The following is a 15,501-nucleotide window of genomic DNA, read 5'->3' as shown; positions in this document are numbered from 1 at the left end:
AGCTCTGGGAAATGGTCTAAGTAAGCTATAGCTGCATCTGGTTTTGAGGGTCTATGATCACTGTAGTTAAAATAAATAGCTCTCAAGGACTCTCTGAGTGTTAGAAATCAATGGGATTTCATAGAAAAAGAGTCTTCTGCAGCAGCATAGAGAGAATCCAACAGACACAGTGAAATAGCTTCAATAATTTAATAATCACAGATTATAGTTGTACAGATTAAAATATTTCAAAAACTTATAGCAGACATAGCATTTAAATGGATTATTTCAATTTCAGATGAGACAATTTGATTATAATAATTTGAGACTTATACAGTGAGCCATATTTTGTCAGTTGACAGGATTTTGCTGTAACTTTTAAGCTTCTCATTAAGTCTAGATCATATTACTCAAAACAACACACATCAAAGTTTTTCTTCCAAAGATACGTAGTTCCGTAGTAAACTGCTATAATATCTTAACATGATCATATCTCACTCGCATTACAAGAATACATTGATAAATATAAAAGAGGTCTTTCAGAATTACCTGATAAACTCAAATTCTAGTCTACTGATACATCTAAAGTCCCACAGACAATTATTTGAGAAGAAACTAAAAGTTCTTTGAGTGTTGCAAAAATCATAATTATAGATGTCACATATTAAAATTACTACCAGGAATAAGTAGAGTTCAAGGTCTTTCGTTTGCTTTGCTTTTTTTTTCCCTCAAATAAGGGGGAAAAAAGGCATGTAAAGACTACTTCTTTCAAAGGAATTAAATCCTACAGATGATGAATTTAGAACTAACTAAAATGGCCACATAATTTTTCTACATGTGAAAACATATCCTAAAACGTCTTTCTGTTGCTATGACTGCCTTTTTAGTTAAGAAAAAACTACCACAGCAATCATGATAAAAATAGGAAGAAAAAACACTAATTATTTTGCTATGAATAAATTCTGGAAAATACTGCTTGTTAACCCTGAAGCAATTCTTTAGAATATTATATACAAGTGTTTCATCTATTAATCAGTCAATGTAGATTTTAAGATTCTATTCATCAGTAAGGATTTTTACATCTTCAAATTTTTAATTTTTCATGATTAGGGACTAAATTAAAATGGTTCTTCTAAACAAGTCACAGCACCTTGCTAGTAGTGTTAAGAGAGCAAATGCCAGAGAGACTGAGACACAAATTGCAGAAACAGTCTAGGAGACATATTAGGAGATCCAGGAAGGCTGCTGATATCTAGACAACAGCTGAATAGTCACCCGGAGCTCTGTTAGTGATCAGAATAAAAACAGAATGAGGGGGGAGAAATATCCAAAATCAACATTTATACCTTTTAGGGAAGCAGCACCTTACGAAGCAGCAGTCTCCTTCCCATCCCCAGTGTGTAACACTGATCCAAGGGTTCAAAAAAGTCTAAGGGTTCTGATAACTTCATGCTTAAGATGCTAAAAACATACTGAATAAAATCTTGTATCTGGTAGAGGCAGAGGTGATAAAAAGAAAATTATTTCCATGAAGGAAGGCTTTCCATATAAGAATACCCAAGTAGGTTACACATTATAAAAAAAGACGGGGGCAGGATGGAGGGGAGGGGGCAGAAGGAAGAAATAATTTTCAATAGCTAATAATTTAATAATTAACTTTGGGGAATATCTAACCAGGAGAGGGAAATTTGGCAGCTCAATTTCAGAAAATGACTTGTTTTCTATACTAATAAGAGATAATTACATAAAACAAACATACTTATCTATATTTGAATAGAACCATTCGTATATGCACCACTTGTGAGCTTTGGGAAGTTTGAGCAGGTTACGTAGCCGTAAACCAATCTTCTGTGATGCTTTCTTGTCTGGTGTTGACATTGTTGTATTTAACTTCTATGTAGTAAAATAAAGCAAACAGTTAAACACAGTCTAATGTTCTTCTATATTCAAATAATTGAACTAGATTTTCTTGATGAAAGTTTGCACTTTAATAATTGTTACATACATTGCACATAGTATTTCATGACAATTTTTTTAGGGCAGATTTTTAATAATCCTTGCTGTGTTGTATCAGTGATGCAATCAAACATAACATAGCAAACTTTAGCAGGAACAATATAGAAAATTATCTCAATACAAATCTCTCCTAACAGAAACACTTTCCAACACTCAAACTACATTATTGGCAGCATGGTACTGAAGTACACACAGATTTCAAAAGTTTGAGGCACCACTGAACAGTGTCAAGTGAGCATACGTGATGTTGCAGCTCAGATGTCAGCAACACCAACTGCCTCATTTGCACAAGTGCTTCTCTCTTGCTAACTCTTCTTCTGAGGATGAAGCTAGCACAGGAACTTTATAGAGACAAAGCTTTGAGCAGAGTGTCCTTTTTAGAGAACTGCAAGAGAAACTAAAATGGACTTAAGCAATCAAGTTTTAAATACATTTGAAGCTACATTATAAAATAAAACTGCAGTAAAGATGCTGGCTTAGATTGTGCGCATAATACATAGATGTGCATTTAAACAAGAGTGTAGAAAAATAATTCTGTAATTTTGTTCCAGGGATGGCTGTCTTAACTGACAGAAAGAAAAACTTATTTGCAGAAAGCAACAGCTTTTGAGAACATTAGTTTAACTGGATGCCCATGCCATAATGAGTTAGCCCTTCCCATACACTCAAAAGTACTTTGACCTTTAGTAGCAGCCATAATAGAGTAAAGCATAAGGTAAGGCACTTTGCTTGCTCCTGGTGCTCTCAGCCACTACTCCCTAGATAGATGTCCCCTTTCTCCCACTGGAACTCCAGGAAACAAAGCCTAGCAGGCCAGCCAGATCTATAAGCTACAGCAGTTGCAGTCTCTCACAAATGTTTATCTAGCCATCACTGAACCTCCTGAACCAGACATTTAAGTACAAACCAACCAGACTTAGAACATTATCCAGGCCTTTCTACTCTTACTAAATCATGGTCACGAATAAAGAGAAATGTCGTGGTCCTCATCTCTGACAAAACGAACCCAGCAAAACAGCAGCTGCTAAGTCTTCCCCATTCAGCTCTGCACAGTACACTTCCAGAAGGCAAATAAGATCAGTATTCAAATAGTACTTCTTCAGTGTAGCAAATTCAGGCTCACAAGGTGATGGTACAGAGAAGTGATGTGGATGACTAGGATAATAGAGAACCAATTCTTTGACACTAAGATATGTTGCCCTGAGAGAAATTACAGCTGCTCTTTCATGTTATATCAAGGAGTAGACAGTCAAGTGGAAAAGTAGAAAACTGAGCTGCTTGAATTGCAGGACATTACCATTACAGGATTGAGAAGGTATAGATGGCCATGAACACATTTAGGCTATGGATCTAGAGCAAGTTCTTAACCATCGGAATACGCTAAGTTCTACAGCAGCTTTCTAAATGACACAGTCAGTCCAAGAAACCTAGTCAGTTTTTAACTGAAGCTGAGTAATTTTATGCAGACTATAGGATACGATTGTTTGTGGGGGCAAGATGGGCAATTAATCTGAAATCCCTTCTAGCTCTGTATGCTTATGGCCAGGACCAAAAAGAACAGGTACACCCCTAAACAAACTGAGGAACCCAGTTGTGAGGAAGAAAAATATAAATCTGTTTTGAATTGTGACTTATATCTAGCAACAGCATTCCTCACAAAAATATTCATGAACTGATAATGTAACTTGAAAATCAAATGTATTCCAATTTTCAACTACCACAGATTGGCTTGTTCCCCTTTTTTGTAAAAATATCTGCATACATGTAGGTACCTGTGGAACCATCGCAACCTTCTGATTTCTTTTGGGTGACCTTGTGTTTATTTGTCTGTCATCTTCTTCACAGAAGAGTCGACTCCGTTTTGAATTTCTGAAGGGCTGCGTGTATCAAAATTAAGAATGAATTATAAGAAAAAAAAAATCTGATTTCTCTGTTCATGCACAGAATTCACAGTGAGAGAAATGGAATGCCTTTTTCTTTTGCCACCTGTTGGTTTTAAGAAACATGGTACACAATAAATAACGTCTCCTAGCAATTAGAGATCTAAGGGCTAAGAGAGGAGAAGGAATTTAAGATTCCAGATTTTCCAATGCTAACTATAACCCATTACTATACTGCTGGCCCCGGTCCACAGAACTATTTAGAACCTAACTCCCACTTGTTTCCAGAGGAGTTAGGTGTCTAAACACTTGAGTAGCTAAGCTTAAAATAGTCCTTGCTTTGGTTACAAGCACATCTGTTAAGCAGTTCATTATGAATTTTAGGTAAAAAAAAGTTTATTCAAACACTGTATTTGTTTTGGTATGTTCTCAGTAAAAGCATTAGCTGGATATGTTTTTGCAAGGATTTCTTAGAGGTCTAATAAAGTGTTGCGGATTTGTTGTTTTTTTAACACACTGAAAATGTCTACACTACAAAAAGCTAAGCAGCTGAAGTCTGAAGAAATTAAACCTTGAATAAGTTATGTGAAAATAGCAGAAAAGAGAAGAGTTTAGAATTCATGCTAACTAAAATGTACTTGATGTTACAGCTCAAAGAGAATTAGAAGGGTGATTGAAATCAAGAAATACTATTGCAAATGTGTCATGAAAAAAATACTTCCATTTCCCAAGCTAATGATTCTATAATTTAGTTTTCCTCAACATTTTACCCTATGACAAAAAAACTTGTCCTTTCAATAAGGACAAGAGAGTTAACAGGCTGTCAGTGCCGAGAGCAAGCAGCTTGTCCTTCCATTAACACTTTGTGGCCCACAACTGAAATGTGTCTCCTTTGCAGAATGCCAAGATTGCACCATGTAGCATTCCTTGTACTTCCAACTATTTACAAAGGTGATGAGTAAAGGCAGAGCAAATGCAGATTCCACTTCTTTCAGGACAGTGGTGAAAGTGCTACAGATTGATATGGGCATGCAATCTACAACACCCACAACGTGAAGAATACTTACGATAAAGATAAGCCCTTAATAGGTGTCAGAAACAAAATAAATCAGCAAAGTGAATTAAAACTTCACTAATAAGCACGTACACATAAGACAGTAAGTCTGTGACAGATTAAAGTATCTGTTTGAAAAAAGATATTCTCTATTAATTAGCAGTAGCAAAAAATCTGTTCCATACCATGAGAACAGCTGGAGCTTTCCCAGGGAAACATGCCTTTCTTATTCTAACTTACATGTATTTTATAAATATAACTACACAACTGTATTTAAGTAACAGTAGTGCCTTGTATGTGCTCTAAGCACATTCAGCACACAGAAAAAATGCCCATTCCTTGTAGATGTTACAAACCAGGAAGGGGACACACACTGAACAGAGCAACTATATATCGACAAAGTCATCAAACGGTGTCATATTAACACAGTAATTAGTTTATCATAGTAATTGTTATGATGTTACTTTTCTCTCTTCACCTAGATACATCGAGGTCCTTTCTTCACATCTTCCAATTCACTAAACCTTAAGAACAATCTTAAATTTCAATTACAATGTCTTTATGTTCTTTTATAACATTTCCCCCATCCTTGACAAACTATCATCCTAAAAAAGAAAGGTCAAAACTATTCTAACTTTTAGAGTAAGAAAACAGTTGTCTGTTCCAACAATAAAAACTCTTACATCGCAGAATTCCAGAACTTCTTAGTCACTGTATTCTGCTCACAAGATGAAGAGCCACATTCCGATTGAATGTTTGCAATTATATCTTTGTCTTGTCATTTGAGATGCTAGTTCCAGAACAACATTTGTCTCCCAAATGGCTATGTAGTTCATCTTGATTTTCTGACACTATACCAGATGAAATGCATGTGTCAACACAGGAACACAAATGATAAAACATTCTAGACAAAACCTGAGACTTCCTTCAACCTTATGCTAATGCTGTGATCCAGATCAAGAGAACTATTTTACAGCTCCCAACAGAAGCTGCCAAATTCTATTCCAAGGTACTATCCAAAATGATAAAGAGTGTTTCATCAGTCTGGACTGCTACTGCTTCATACTAGAATAAAATAACAAGCGTCACAAAGAGGTATCACGCAAGTTAGCTAAATAAGTCAGGCATTTTTTGAAAGATTTTTCAGCCAACAGTACAACACATCTGCAAAACTTCCAGTGTTCAGGGAACTCAAACTAGCACAGGAGACTACGTTGCATCTCAACAACATAAGGCAGTGCTAACGCATCAGACTATCCTCTGATATTTTTCCCAGTTTCGTACAGAATACTGAGCTATATTCAAAGTTTTACTCCTTGCTGTTAATATCTATACCCAGTACAAATAAAGACCAACAAAGTTTTTCTACAATGTTATGCCTAGTGACTTAGGTTCTTTTTCATTCTTTTAGCACATGCCATCTTCTAAGTTACTGGGAAGGCTTGTTCCTGTGAGAAGATGAGCGCTCGTGAGGAACAGCTGAGAAGTGTGACATGAACTCCTGCAGGAACTATGGGCCTCACAAGTTCTGCCCACCATCTGGAACTGCATTATGTAGACCTTATGTTCTGTAGCATGAATACATAGCAACATGTACATACACATGCCTGTGTGAATCCTACCTTCTCTGTAAATTTCTCCCTACAGGGAGATGACAGAAAAAGCTATATTTGACAAACACAAGTCACTTTGCCTGATGAACCACTGGATGCTGCTCAGCTATTTTGATTATGTGCAGAGCAGGTAAGTGTAATAGTTTTAAAATATAACATTTCCCTTCCAATAAACAAAAAGTTCACAATAAATAATGATTTGAATAAAAAGTTGATAGTTGGCAAGTTGGTAGCAATTACTGTAGAAGGTTGCACCAGAAGAGCATGGGAGAAAGATCTGCTTATTGATTTAGACAGCATTTCATATCCTCTTCGGGGTGTAGCAAACAGAGCACACAGAATTACAGATGCAGGCAAACAAGGCACTGAGTGAAATACAGATATAGTAGCAGAACCAAACCAAAATGACAAAGTTCAGTAAGGTAGAGGAGGTTGTGAATAGTCAAGAAAAGTTCAAATGCGATATAATGGAGAAAGAAACAACAATGGAATATTTCAAAATGAGAGAGTGAAATGGTCAATCCAAACACTAGACGCCCTTGGAGGCTGCAGGCTCATTACCTTTCAATGTCCCACCCAAAGGCTGTTATTTAACATAAGGTCTCCTAGAAGACTTCTCAGAATACTACACAACATTTAACTGATATTCCTTTATTTTTATCAAAATCAGCCCCAAAGAAGGCACAATGATGGAAGTGCATTGTGACATTTTCCCTTCCTTTTCTTTATGCATAATTTCTCAGCCATAATTAGAAATGAAATATTTCATGAGACAAAACAAATGGTTGATTAGAAATGGTGATTCGTAAGTTGAAGTACAAACATTTCACACAGTGCTTCCTTTATAAAAAAGGTAGAAAATTATTATGAACTATCTCTAACAAGGTCAGCAACTGAATTAGTTTGATTACAAAACAAGTGAAAACAAGTTTTTGTCTCAAACTGTGTAGACTGCTTATGAAGGACATAGTTTAACATACAGAAATTAACAAACTATAAGTTTCAGTCAAATTTTCAGATCTTTAATTTGATTCACTTTATGGTATTTTACCAATCCTGAAGTTGTCTTTTCATTGCTTCTTACCATTTCCACTGCAGAACCAGCATTCTTGCTTTTCCAAACGGGTGTTTTCTGCAGAGAATTATACTTTTCATTCCATGAACTGGATAAACTTCCCTCTATTGTAAAGAAATCATGTCATTAATATACATATATGTATGTACTAACATAACTACTTTCCAAAACTAGTATAATATCACTGATTACTAATACATTTTTGTTACTTGTGACACCTTCTTTGAACTAGAAATGGATTTTAGATTTCAATATTTTAATTATTTTTTCCTGAAGACTAATGAAAAAGAAATTGAAAGAGTTTTTCAGTACAAAGAGAAACATGAATAAAGTATTTTTTACTCCTGACAACTTTTAGATTTCTAGAAATCTCCTTTGCTGGAATCAGTTACTTCCACTGCCAGGTTGACACAAATGTAGACAGCTGTAATGTGGCTGTAGTTGAAACCTGGAGAAGGTAAAGCTCTAAAGACCCAGACTACTTTTGGTTCTAAAAAATTATTAAGTGGGTGCACACCAAAATCAAATTTTATTGGAACAAACCCATCTTAGTTACAACAGACCATGTCTTCTTTGTGTAATAGAAGCCTTGTAATAGATAAAGAAACTGTTATTGTTAGGCAGATTATAAGTATTCGAAATCTGTATGAAAGTTCATGAAGACAACTTCAAAGAAAAAATTTGATTTAGCCCACAACTTGTTGACTGAAAACACAAGGAGATTGCGGAATTCCTTTCTAATGTAAATTTTGTCACATGTATAGGTAGCAAATCCTTCTCCTATCTCATCCTCAAGAGAAGAAAGGTTATCTCAGTCTTCTCATCAAACCTGATACCTAGGCAGTACTTAGGAAAAAAACCCAAAACACATTTTGGGAATTTCACCCAGAAAAGCAGTGTCTAAACACACAGCAACATACTAAGTTTCAAACAATCCAGATTATTAATCCACAAAACAACAACAAATACCCACAATAATAAAATATCCATATTTCAACAAAAAAACCTTCTTCAGTGTTATTTAACTTTTTGAGGCCAGAAACTAAGTAGATCTGAAAGTCAGATTTGGTAAAAGTAAATAACATATTAATTTCTTACCTTTCAAGCTCACCAGTGCTTTTGCTGAAGAACCTGCAATATACCAAAAGTCCACATAAATCCTAAGTTATTTCAAGCCATACAACTTATGCACAGCCCACTCACTCTTAATTCTTAGGCAGAAAGTGGAATCTAATGTTAATTCTTTCACAGCTAAATGAGTGAACCCAGTGTACCCTCAATGGCACTATGTTTATTATGCAATAAGTCTTGAAAGCATGTTAATGCTGTTTTTTTTCTTTAGTTTCACATCTACAAAATGGTTTCAGATGCCAAGCACCTTTGTGGCATGGCAAATTATGAACAAGCTTTATGTCCAAACTACATACTTCCCTGTGGCTACTTGTTTGATGCAGCTGCAAATATAATATAAAACTCACAAGAAAACTGTAATAAACACTTCTTTTTTAAATTATTTCTACCAATTCAAAATACTTCAATGCCAAAAATTCCCACAAAAACAGTAGTTTATGCTCTCCAAGCTTAGTTCACAAGTGCAGACATGTATAGGTAGTTGCCTTCAGTTTCCTCCTTGTTCAGAAAGGCAGCAAATTCAGATATTAAAAATGCAAACAGGATCCTTAGTTTGCTTAAACTGTCCAAACTGTGCAACATGTCCATCAAAATTTCACTGCTTCCCTTCTACAGCATGTGTAGCACCTCTGCAGTGCTTCTGGAACAAAGGCCTTCATGCTCTGGAATTTTCAAATGTCTCTCTAACAATAAACTGTTTGATGCAATTACATTAGCAGAGGGAAAAGATATTTCTGCATGACAATGCTTCCACAGATCCATGCTTTATCAAATCAACTTCATCTTTACAGTTATGACCTAGTGTTGCCACCACTCCTTCTTGCACTGCATCCTCTTTTCTCCCTCACTTTACCCACTCTCTCTTTCAGCTTCTCTTTAGAATTGCTGTTCCAAGAACGTTTCTGACTCTAAAGGTCCAGAAATTCCTTTTCTTGTGGCTACTTTATATCTAGGTCCTAAACCCACTTAACTTCATAGTGCCAAGGATCTTTCTTCTAAGAGGATACATTCCAGGGAATATCACAGAGCCAAAGAATGAATTATTGCCCCTTTCCAGGAGAACAGAGTATTTTGGTTTGGGGTGGACTGTTGAAGAGAATACAGGTGCAGTGATGTCAAAAAAAACCCCATGTTCCTTATTTTTTCATCATATTGTTTTGTTTGCTGCCATCTTATTATGCCACATATTTAAAGAAGTTCAACAAAAAAAAGAAAAATGAAAGAAAGTTTTAATTATTTTTTTTAAAAAAATCTTTAAGATGAGAAATGGAACTAATTTGACTAACAAGTAATTCAGAAAGCCTCCACTCCAGCATCTCGCAAGCTGCTCATATCTACAACAGTTAATGCATAGATTACAGGTCAAAAAGTAACAAACTTGGGCTATACTTTCACCCTTCTTGCACGCTTCTTTTCTGACACGTCACTTTTGCTGGTTTGGAGACTCAACAGTGACTGCTACAGAAGCAGTCATGCTGCTATGATGATCTGATTGACTTGTGAATCCAGCTCCTGTAACTAAGCTGTACGTTAAAGGTGTTACAAGGTTAAAACCTTTTTTTATTTTTTTTTAAATTACATACTAATAATCAGATACTGTATACCATGCTTGTACAAATATATGGGTACCCTGCTATCAACCAGGAATGTGGTCCTCAACAGTAACAGTAGGAACAGTAAAGAACTAGTGTCCCCCTCAAATTAACATATGCAATGGTGAGAAATATGTGCAGGGATTAATAAAAGTACACAGTTTAAGAATACAGGGAAAGCACATGTCATTGGGGATCAAGAGGCAGAAGCAGGGTCATCAGGACTGTGAAGTGAAGGAGATGCTGGATTTTCAGATGGAATCACTATTCTGAAAGATCTCTTCATCTGTAGGACTGAACACACAAGCATTTTCTTTGTTTTCTGACTATCTTTCTGACCATTGTGCAGCAGGTCAAGGGAGGCTACTCTGCCCTAGTGAGGCTGCATCTGGAGTACTGTGTCAAGTTCTGGGCTCTCCAGCTCAACAAAGACAAGGAACTACTGGAGAGATGCCAGTGCAGGACCATAGAATTCATTAGGGGAGGGGAGCATCACTCTAATGAGGAGAGGCTGAGAGAACTGGATCTCCTTAGCCTGGAGAAGAGAAGACAGAAGGGACCTTATCAATGCCTATAAATATCTAAATGGCGGGTGTCAAAAGAATGGAGCCAGATTCTTTTCAGTGGCGTCCAGCAACAGGACAAGGGGTAACGGGCACAAACTGGAGCACAGGAAGTTCCACCAGGACAGGAGGGAAAAAATTCCTTACTGTGAGGTGACAGAGCACTGGAACAGGCTACCCAGAGAGGTTGTGAAGTTTCCTCTTTGGACATATTCAAAATCCACTTGGACACGCTCCTGTGCAACCTGTTCTAGGTGACCCTGCTTTATCGCCAGAGGTCCCTTCCAAACCTGACAATTCTGTGATAGGAATCAAGTTCAATTAATGCAGTCAAGGTTTAGTGTGTCAACAAGAGAAATGAAACAAACCAGCAAGAGGCATCAACACTTTCTTTGGGGGGCAGTGTCAATTTCATAGGTGAAGTGCCCAAGATCCTTTGCTAACCATCAAACTCAGATGCTTCATCTGTCAGACTGATGGTGGGCCAGTGGAGCAGGGCATTAGATGACTGGCATGAGAAACAACAGGTAGAAAAGTGATGGACAGCAGAATGTTACTGTGCTACCTTCTAGCGCTATAAAACTACCACTCCAAAACAGTACTGTTTGCCAAAGACTTTTCCAGACAGGATAGTAACTGTTCCTCAGACGCATGCTTGAATAAGCATGACTGCCTCCCCTTCTGAATAGCAAATATGCCATAGGCAGTCTTTTTAAACAGTACTTTAATTATAAACACAGAGACTAAAGTAGAATATACACATGCTTGAATGCCAATATCTATTATGACAGTGACACAGACTTAATTTCTAAAAACATCAAACACTTAAAAAAAAATGGGTGGAAAGGAAGAAATAAGGTCTATACATCATTTAGGGTATTACAACCAAAATCTGCTGCCAGCTCTTCCAGGTTCAGAGGACCAGAGAGTTGACTTTTTTAATACTGAACGTAAAAAACCCTCAACCTAGGGAGATGTACGCCAGCTCACTACAGCAGTTGCTGAAGAATTAGAAGGCCTGAATTCAGTAGCCTACACTGGCACACTATTCCAGTGCAAACTGTACGTTTGGCTTAGTCCCATCTTAGTATCCTATTTAGCACTGCTTTGCATATATTGTTAGTAAATTAACTACTTGAACACAGTGTTCACACTTTGACTAAACTTGAAAAAATTAGGAAAGTATTCAGAAGACAACTAGGAGAAAGATTTGAAGATCTAAAAACATGCCTTATTGCGAGAAGTAAAGACACTCCAATCTTGTTCTTCTCAAAGAAGGTCAAGATCTGTACTGATCACAAGTCTGTACAAAGGAAGATAATTCAGACAGTAAATAGCTCTCCAGCCTTTTTTTACAAGGAAAGGTACAACTAAATCTGTTTGTCAGAAAATGGCATCAGGTAAGGTCAGGTTAGCAATGAATGCAAAGTTTAACAGATTTTATATAACTATACTAAGAAAGGGCATGTCAGGTCCCTATCATTCCAAGTCTTTAAACTGAGTTTAAATCTGTTTTTAAAGAGAAAATGATAGTTAACAAAGTATGGAATTGATGTACAGAAATTCCAAATACAAGTATCCTAGCACACGTAATGAAGAATGCAAGATGATTATAACAGCCTTTTCTGGCCCTAAAAAAAAATATAAATAAATAAATTTAAAAAATCAGTAAAACACACGCATCACAGATGTGCATTCAAAATAACTGTGCCCTAGCTTATGAGGCATTTAATAGTATGATAACATCAAGCTCATTAAAGAAGAAAAAGGAATAAGTGTGTTTATGTGCTTTAGAACACTTGCAAGAACCCTTTCATTGCTAGGCTAGCTAGAAACCTGATCGGCTTTAGCAGCTGCCGGTGCAGGGTCTGGCGGATGGACAGCTCCCCGAGTACTGAACCTGCCGCTCTCCTTGTGCCGGCACAGCTGCCAGGAACAGTTTCTCTCATCTCAACCTTCTTCTCCCACCACAAGAAAGTATGTACAGAGGATTACCAGGAAGAGAAACTGAAAACCTCCTCTAACTGGTCTGCAAGCAGCATGAACAGACTTAAAAGGGAACTTGGATAATTTGCACACCAAAAAGTATTTCTGATGTGATTTTGAGGCATGGGAGAAAAGAGCTTTCAAAAATCTTTCAAATGTTGAAGTCTTGAAAAATTAAAGTCGGGTTTAAGTTTAAAACCAAGCATCTTTTTGCTCTCCCCATTTGAAAATACAGTTAACGAAAGAGGTGGGTATGACTGCAATTCAGTATGGGCAGTTGTGGATGCCCTTATGTATATTTTCAGTAAAACAGCTTCTCAACAGTTGATCTTAAAATTTAATACAGAAATGAAGACAAGCACATTACATTTGTGAAAGTATTTGCAGATTTTTCTCATTAATGTATTTGTGACAGTTGACTACACTTTTGAAAATAAAGGTAACAAATAACCACAGCGACATTCCACAGCTACCGATTTTATCAATGTGTGGGCCCAAAGGAGCATGCTTAAATCAATATAGAAAATTCTAGGATCCAGACAAGCAATTACATAGTGTAAAATCTTTCTCCTCCAGATAACCACACTATTTTGTCTAAATTCTGCACAGGTGAGCAGTTATTTTTAACACTGGTTGCATGACTACTTCAAAAGCCTATGTAATTAAACTACATCACCAGCACTAAAAACTGTGGAACAGAGGAAACTCATGGAGAAGAAGGCAAAAACATGAGCCTTTTTTATAGCTTGAGTCATTAACCCTCCAAGATCATTCATCTATCTACACAAGCATGGTAGAAGTTGTTTCAGCAGAGGAAGCATCTCAAATGACTGGCCACTAAAAAGATGGCTTATTCAAGAAAGTGTAGAAAGTAAAAAGCACAGATCAAAGGAAAAAGTGGCTTTGGGTAGCTTTTAAGCTCCCCCAAAACTCTGGGCTTGTTGAAGAGGCAAATAAATAAATAAATAAATAATAACTTTTCTCTTCAAGTATGAATCAGTATTTCCCTAACATTATTACCTCACGATTAAACTGATATTTCTGTATTTCCAAATCCTGGAACTACTGGACAGAAGCCAGTTTTTCAGCCATGTGAACCCTTTTACAGGACTTGAGCAGACGATAACCACAATAACAAAACCCTCTTTAAAAAAATTATGTGCTCATGATGATGCCATGGTAACAGACAATTTTAAAGGTATGCAGCACAAATGATCTCAAAATTAGCAGCTTGTGGGTACTAATTAGCAGCCATGAAACTGATCTTGAGCCTACTCCCAGATACTGTAATCCCATAAAGTTGTGCTGATTCTTTGCCCTCAAATGTCCTCAGTGCAGTGGTGCTAGGCTCATGGCCCCTTGGGACTGGAAAACAAAAGTGGCAAGAGGTGTGCCACATCCCTCCTTCATCCATCTAGGAAAGGATCAGAGCAGAGCAACGGACTATGCTGGAGCAAGGTGCCTGCAAACCACGGCATAAGGTTGTGCTGGGGGTAAAGACAACAATTTCTGCATGAAGCGCTGCTGCAACACTGCAGCCTCCATCCATGAGATAAAAGACCACACAGAAAGACCCTTGTCCCCCTTTCCTTCTTCCGTCTGTCCTAAAATGCAAGTCCCTAGAAACATTACCAGTTATGTCTACTAACATATGACATTTGGCAATGCACTACTGTTTTCAGTACTTGTACAATAAAATGTTAACGTTTTGACACCCATCACTACTGCAGCCTGGCTTCTTTCTGATTCACCTGCCACTATGTTTATCTACATACCACACAGAAACACTGCACTCAGCCTTAGCTCAGTGGTTTACTTCTGGTGGTGGTCCCGTCCTGATGATCATTTAGTTAGTTAAGAGTGCTTTCACTTCTAGCAAAAATGGCATGTCACTCTCACTTTTACAGAGCTGATTACAGGTGGTGTCCCCATTCAGATTCACTTGTGCAAAAGAACGCACCAAGATGCAGCTTTGCCCACGCTGTTGCCTACAGAGCTCTGCCCGTAACAGGTCTAGGACAGATTTCTAGTCACATCTGCAGATGTTGTTTGTTATCAAATTTTCACCTCAGCTTTGCTCCATGTATTTTATAACCAAGTAATTGTAAACAAGATTGCTGGGACTAGTAGCAGGGATCAGAGCAGCATTATGCACGCTCCAATAAAATCAACTGTTTTCCTCTCCTGAGACAGAGGGAGATAGGCATCTGGTTTGCAGCAGTAAGACTGCCCGCCACTTGCCTCCACTGCAAAACTACAAGGGTTTGGTGAACTGCATTGACTAAAGTTAGTCACTCGTTGGGCACCAACCCAATAATCTGCAGAAACAAATTTTTACTCCAAAATATAAATCCAATTGTTAGTATTGGAAGTACTTCTGCAATTGGGACCTTTAATATCTAGCTGATTTTTTCAGCTAGAGGATTTGCCACAGGATTGTTCTTCCTTCACAGAACTTTGCTCCATCCCAGGTTACTATAACTCCCTCACCTGGCAGCACCATTAAGAAAAGGCCTTGACTACCTGAAGTGCACATAAACTTACAGGCTGCTGTCTTCTTCATTTTTTTAGGTTGTCAGTGTGAACTCTCTTATCTGTTTCAAAGGGACAGA

At 37.3% G+C, this 15,501-nt stretch overlaps 1 protein-coding gene across 1 annotated transcript in view; it reads right to left on the bottom strand.

Moving 5' to 3' along the window:
• Window positions 1-15,501, bottom strand: part of LIN9 (lin-9 DREAM MuvB core complex component) — a 45,672-nt gene that overhangs the window by 23,204 nt on the left and 6,967 nt on the right. The window contains 4 exon segments of the mRNA XM_054063553.1: window positions 1,739-1,872; window positions 3,768-3,872; window positions 7,627-7,721; window positions 8,716-8,748. Of these exon segments, the coding sequence (XP_053919528.1) occupies window positions 1,739-1,872; window positions 3,768-3,872; window positions 7,627-7,721; window positions 8,716-8,748 (367 nt within the window).

Source organism: Cuculus canorus, chromosome 3 (genome assembly GCF_017976375.1).
Source record: "Cuculus canorus isolate bCucCan1 chromosome 3, bCucCan1.pri, whole genome shotgun sequence".
Lineage (NCBI taxonomy): Eukaryota > Metazoa > Chordata > Aves > Cuculiformes > Cuculidae > Cuculus > Cuculus canorus.
The sequence above is the reverse complement of the archived record's forward strand: the minus strand, read 5'-3'. Positions and strand labels throughout refer to the sequence as shown.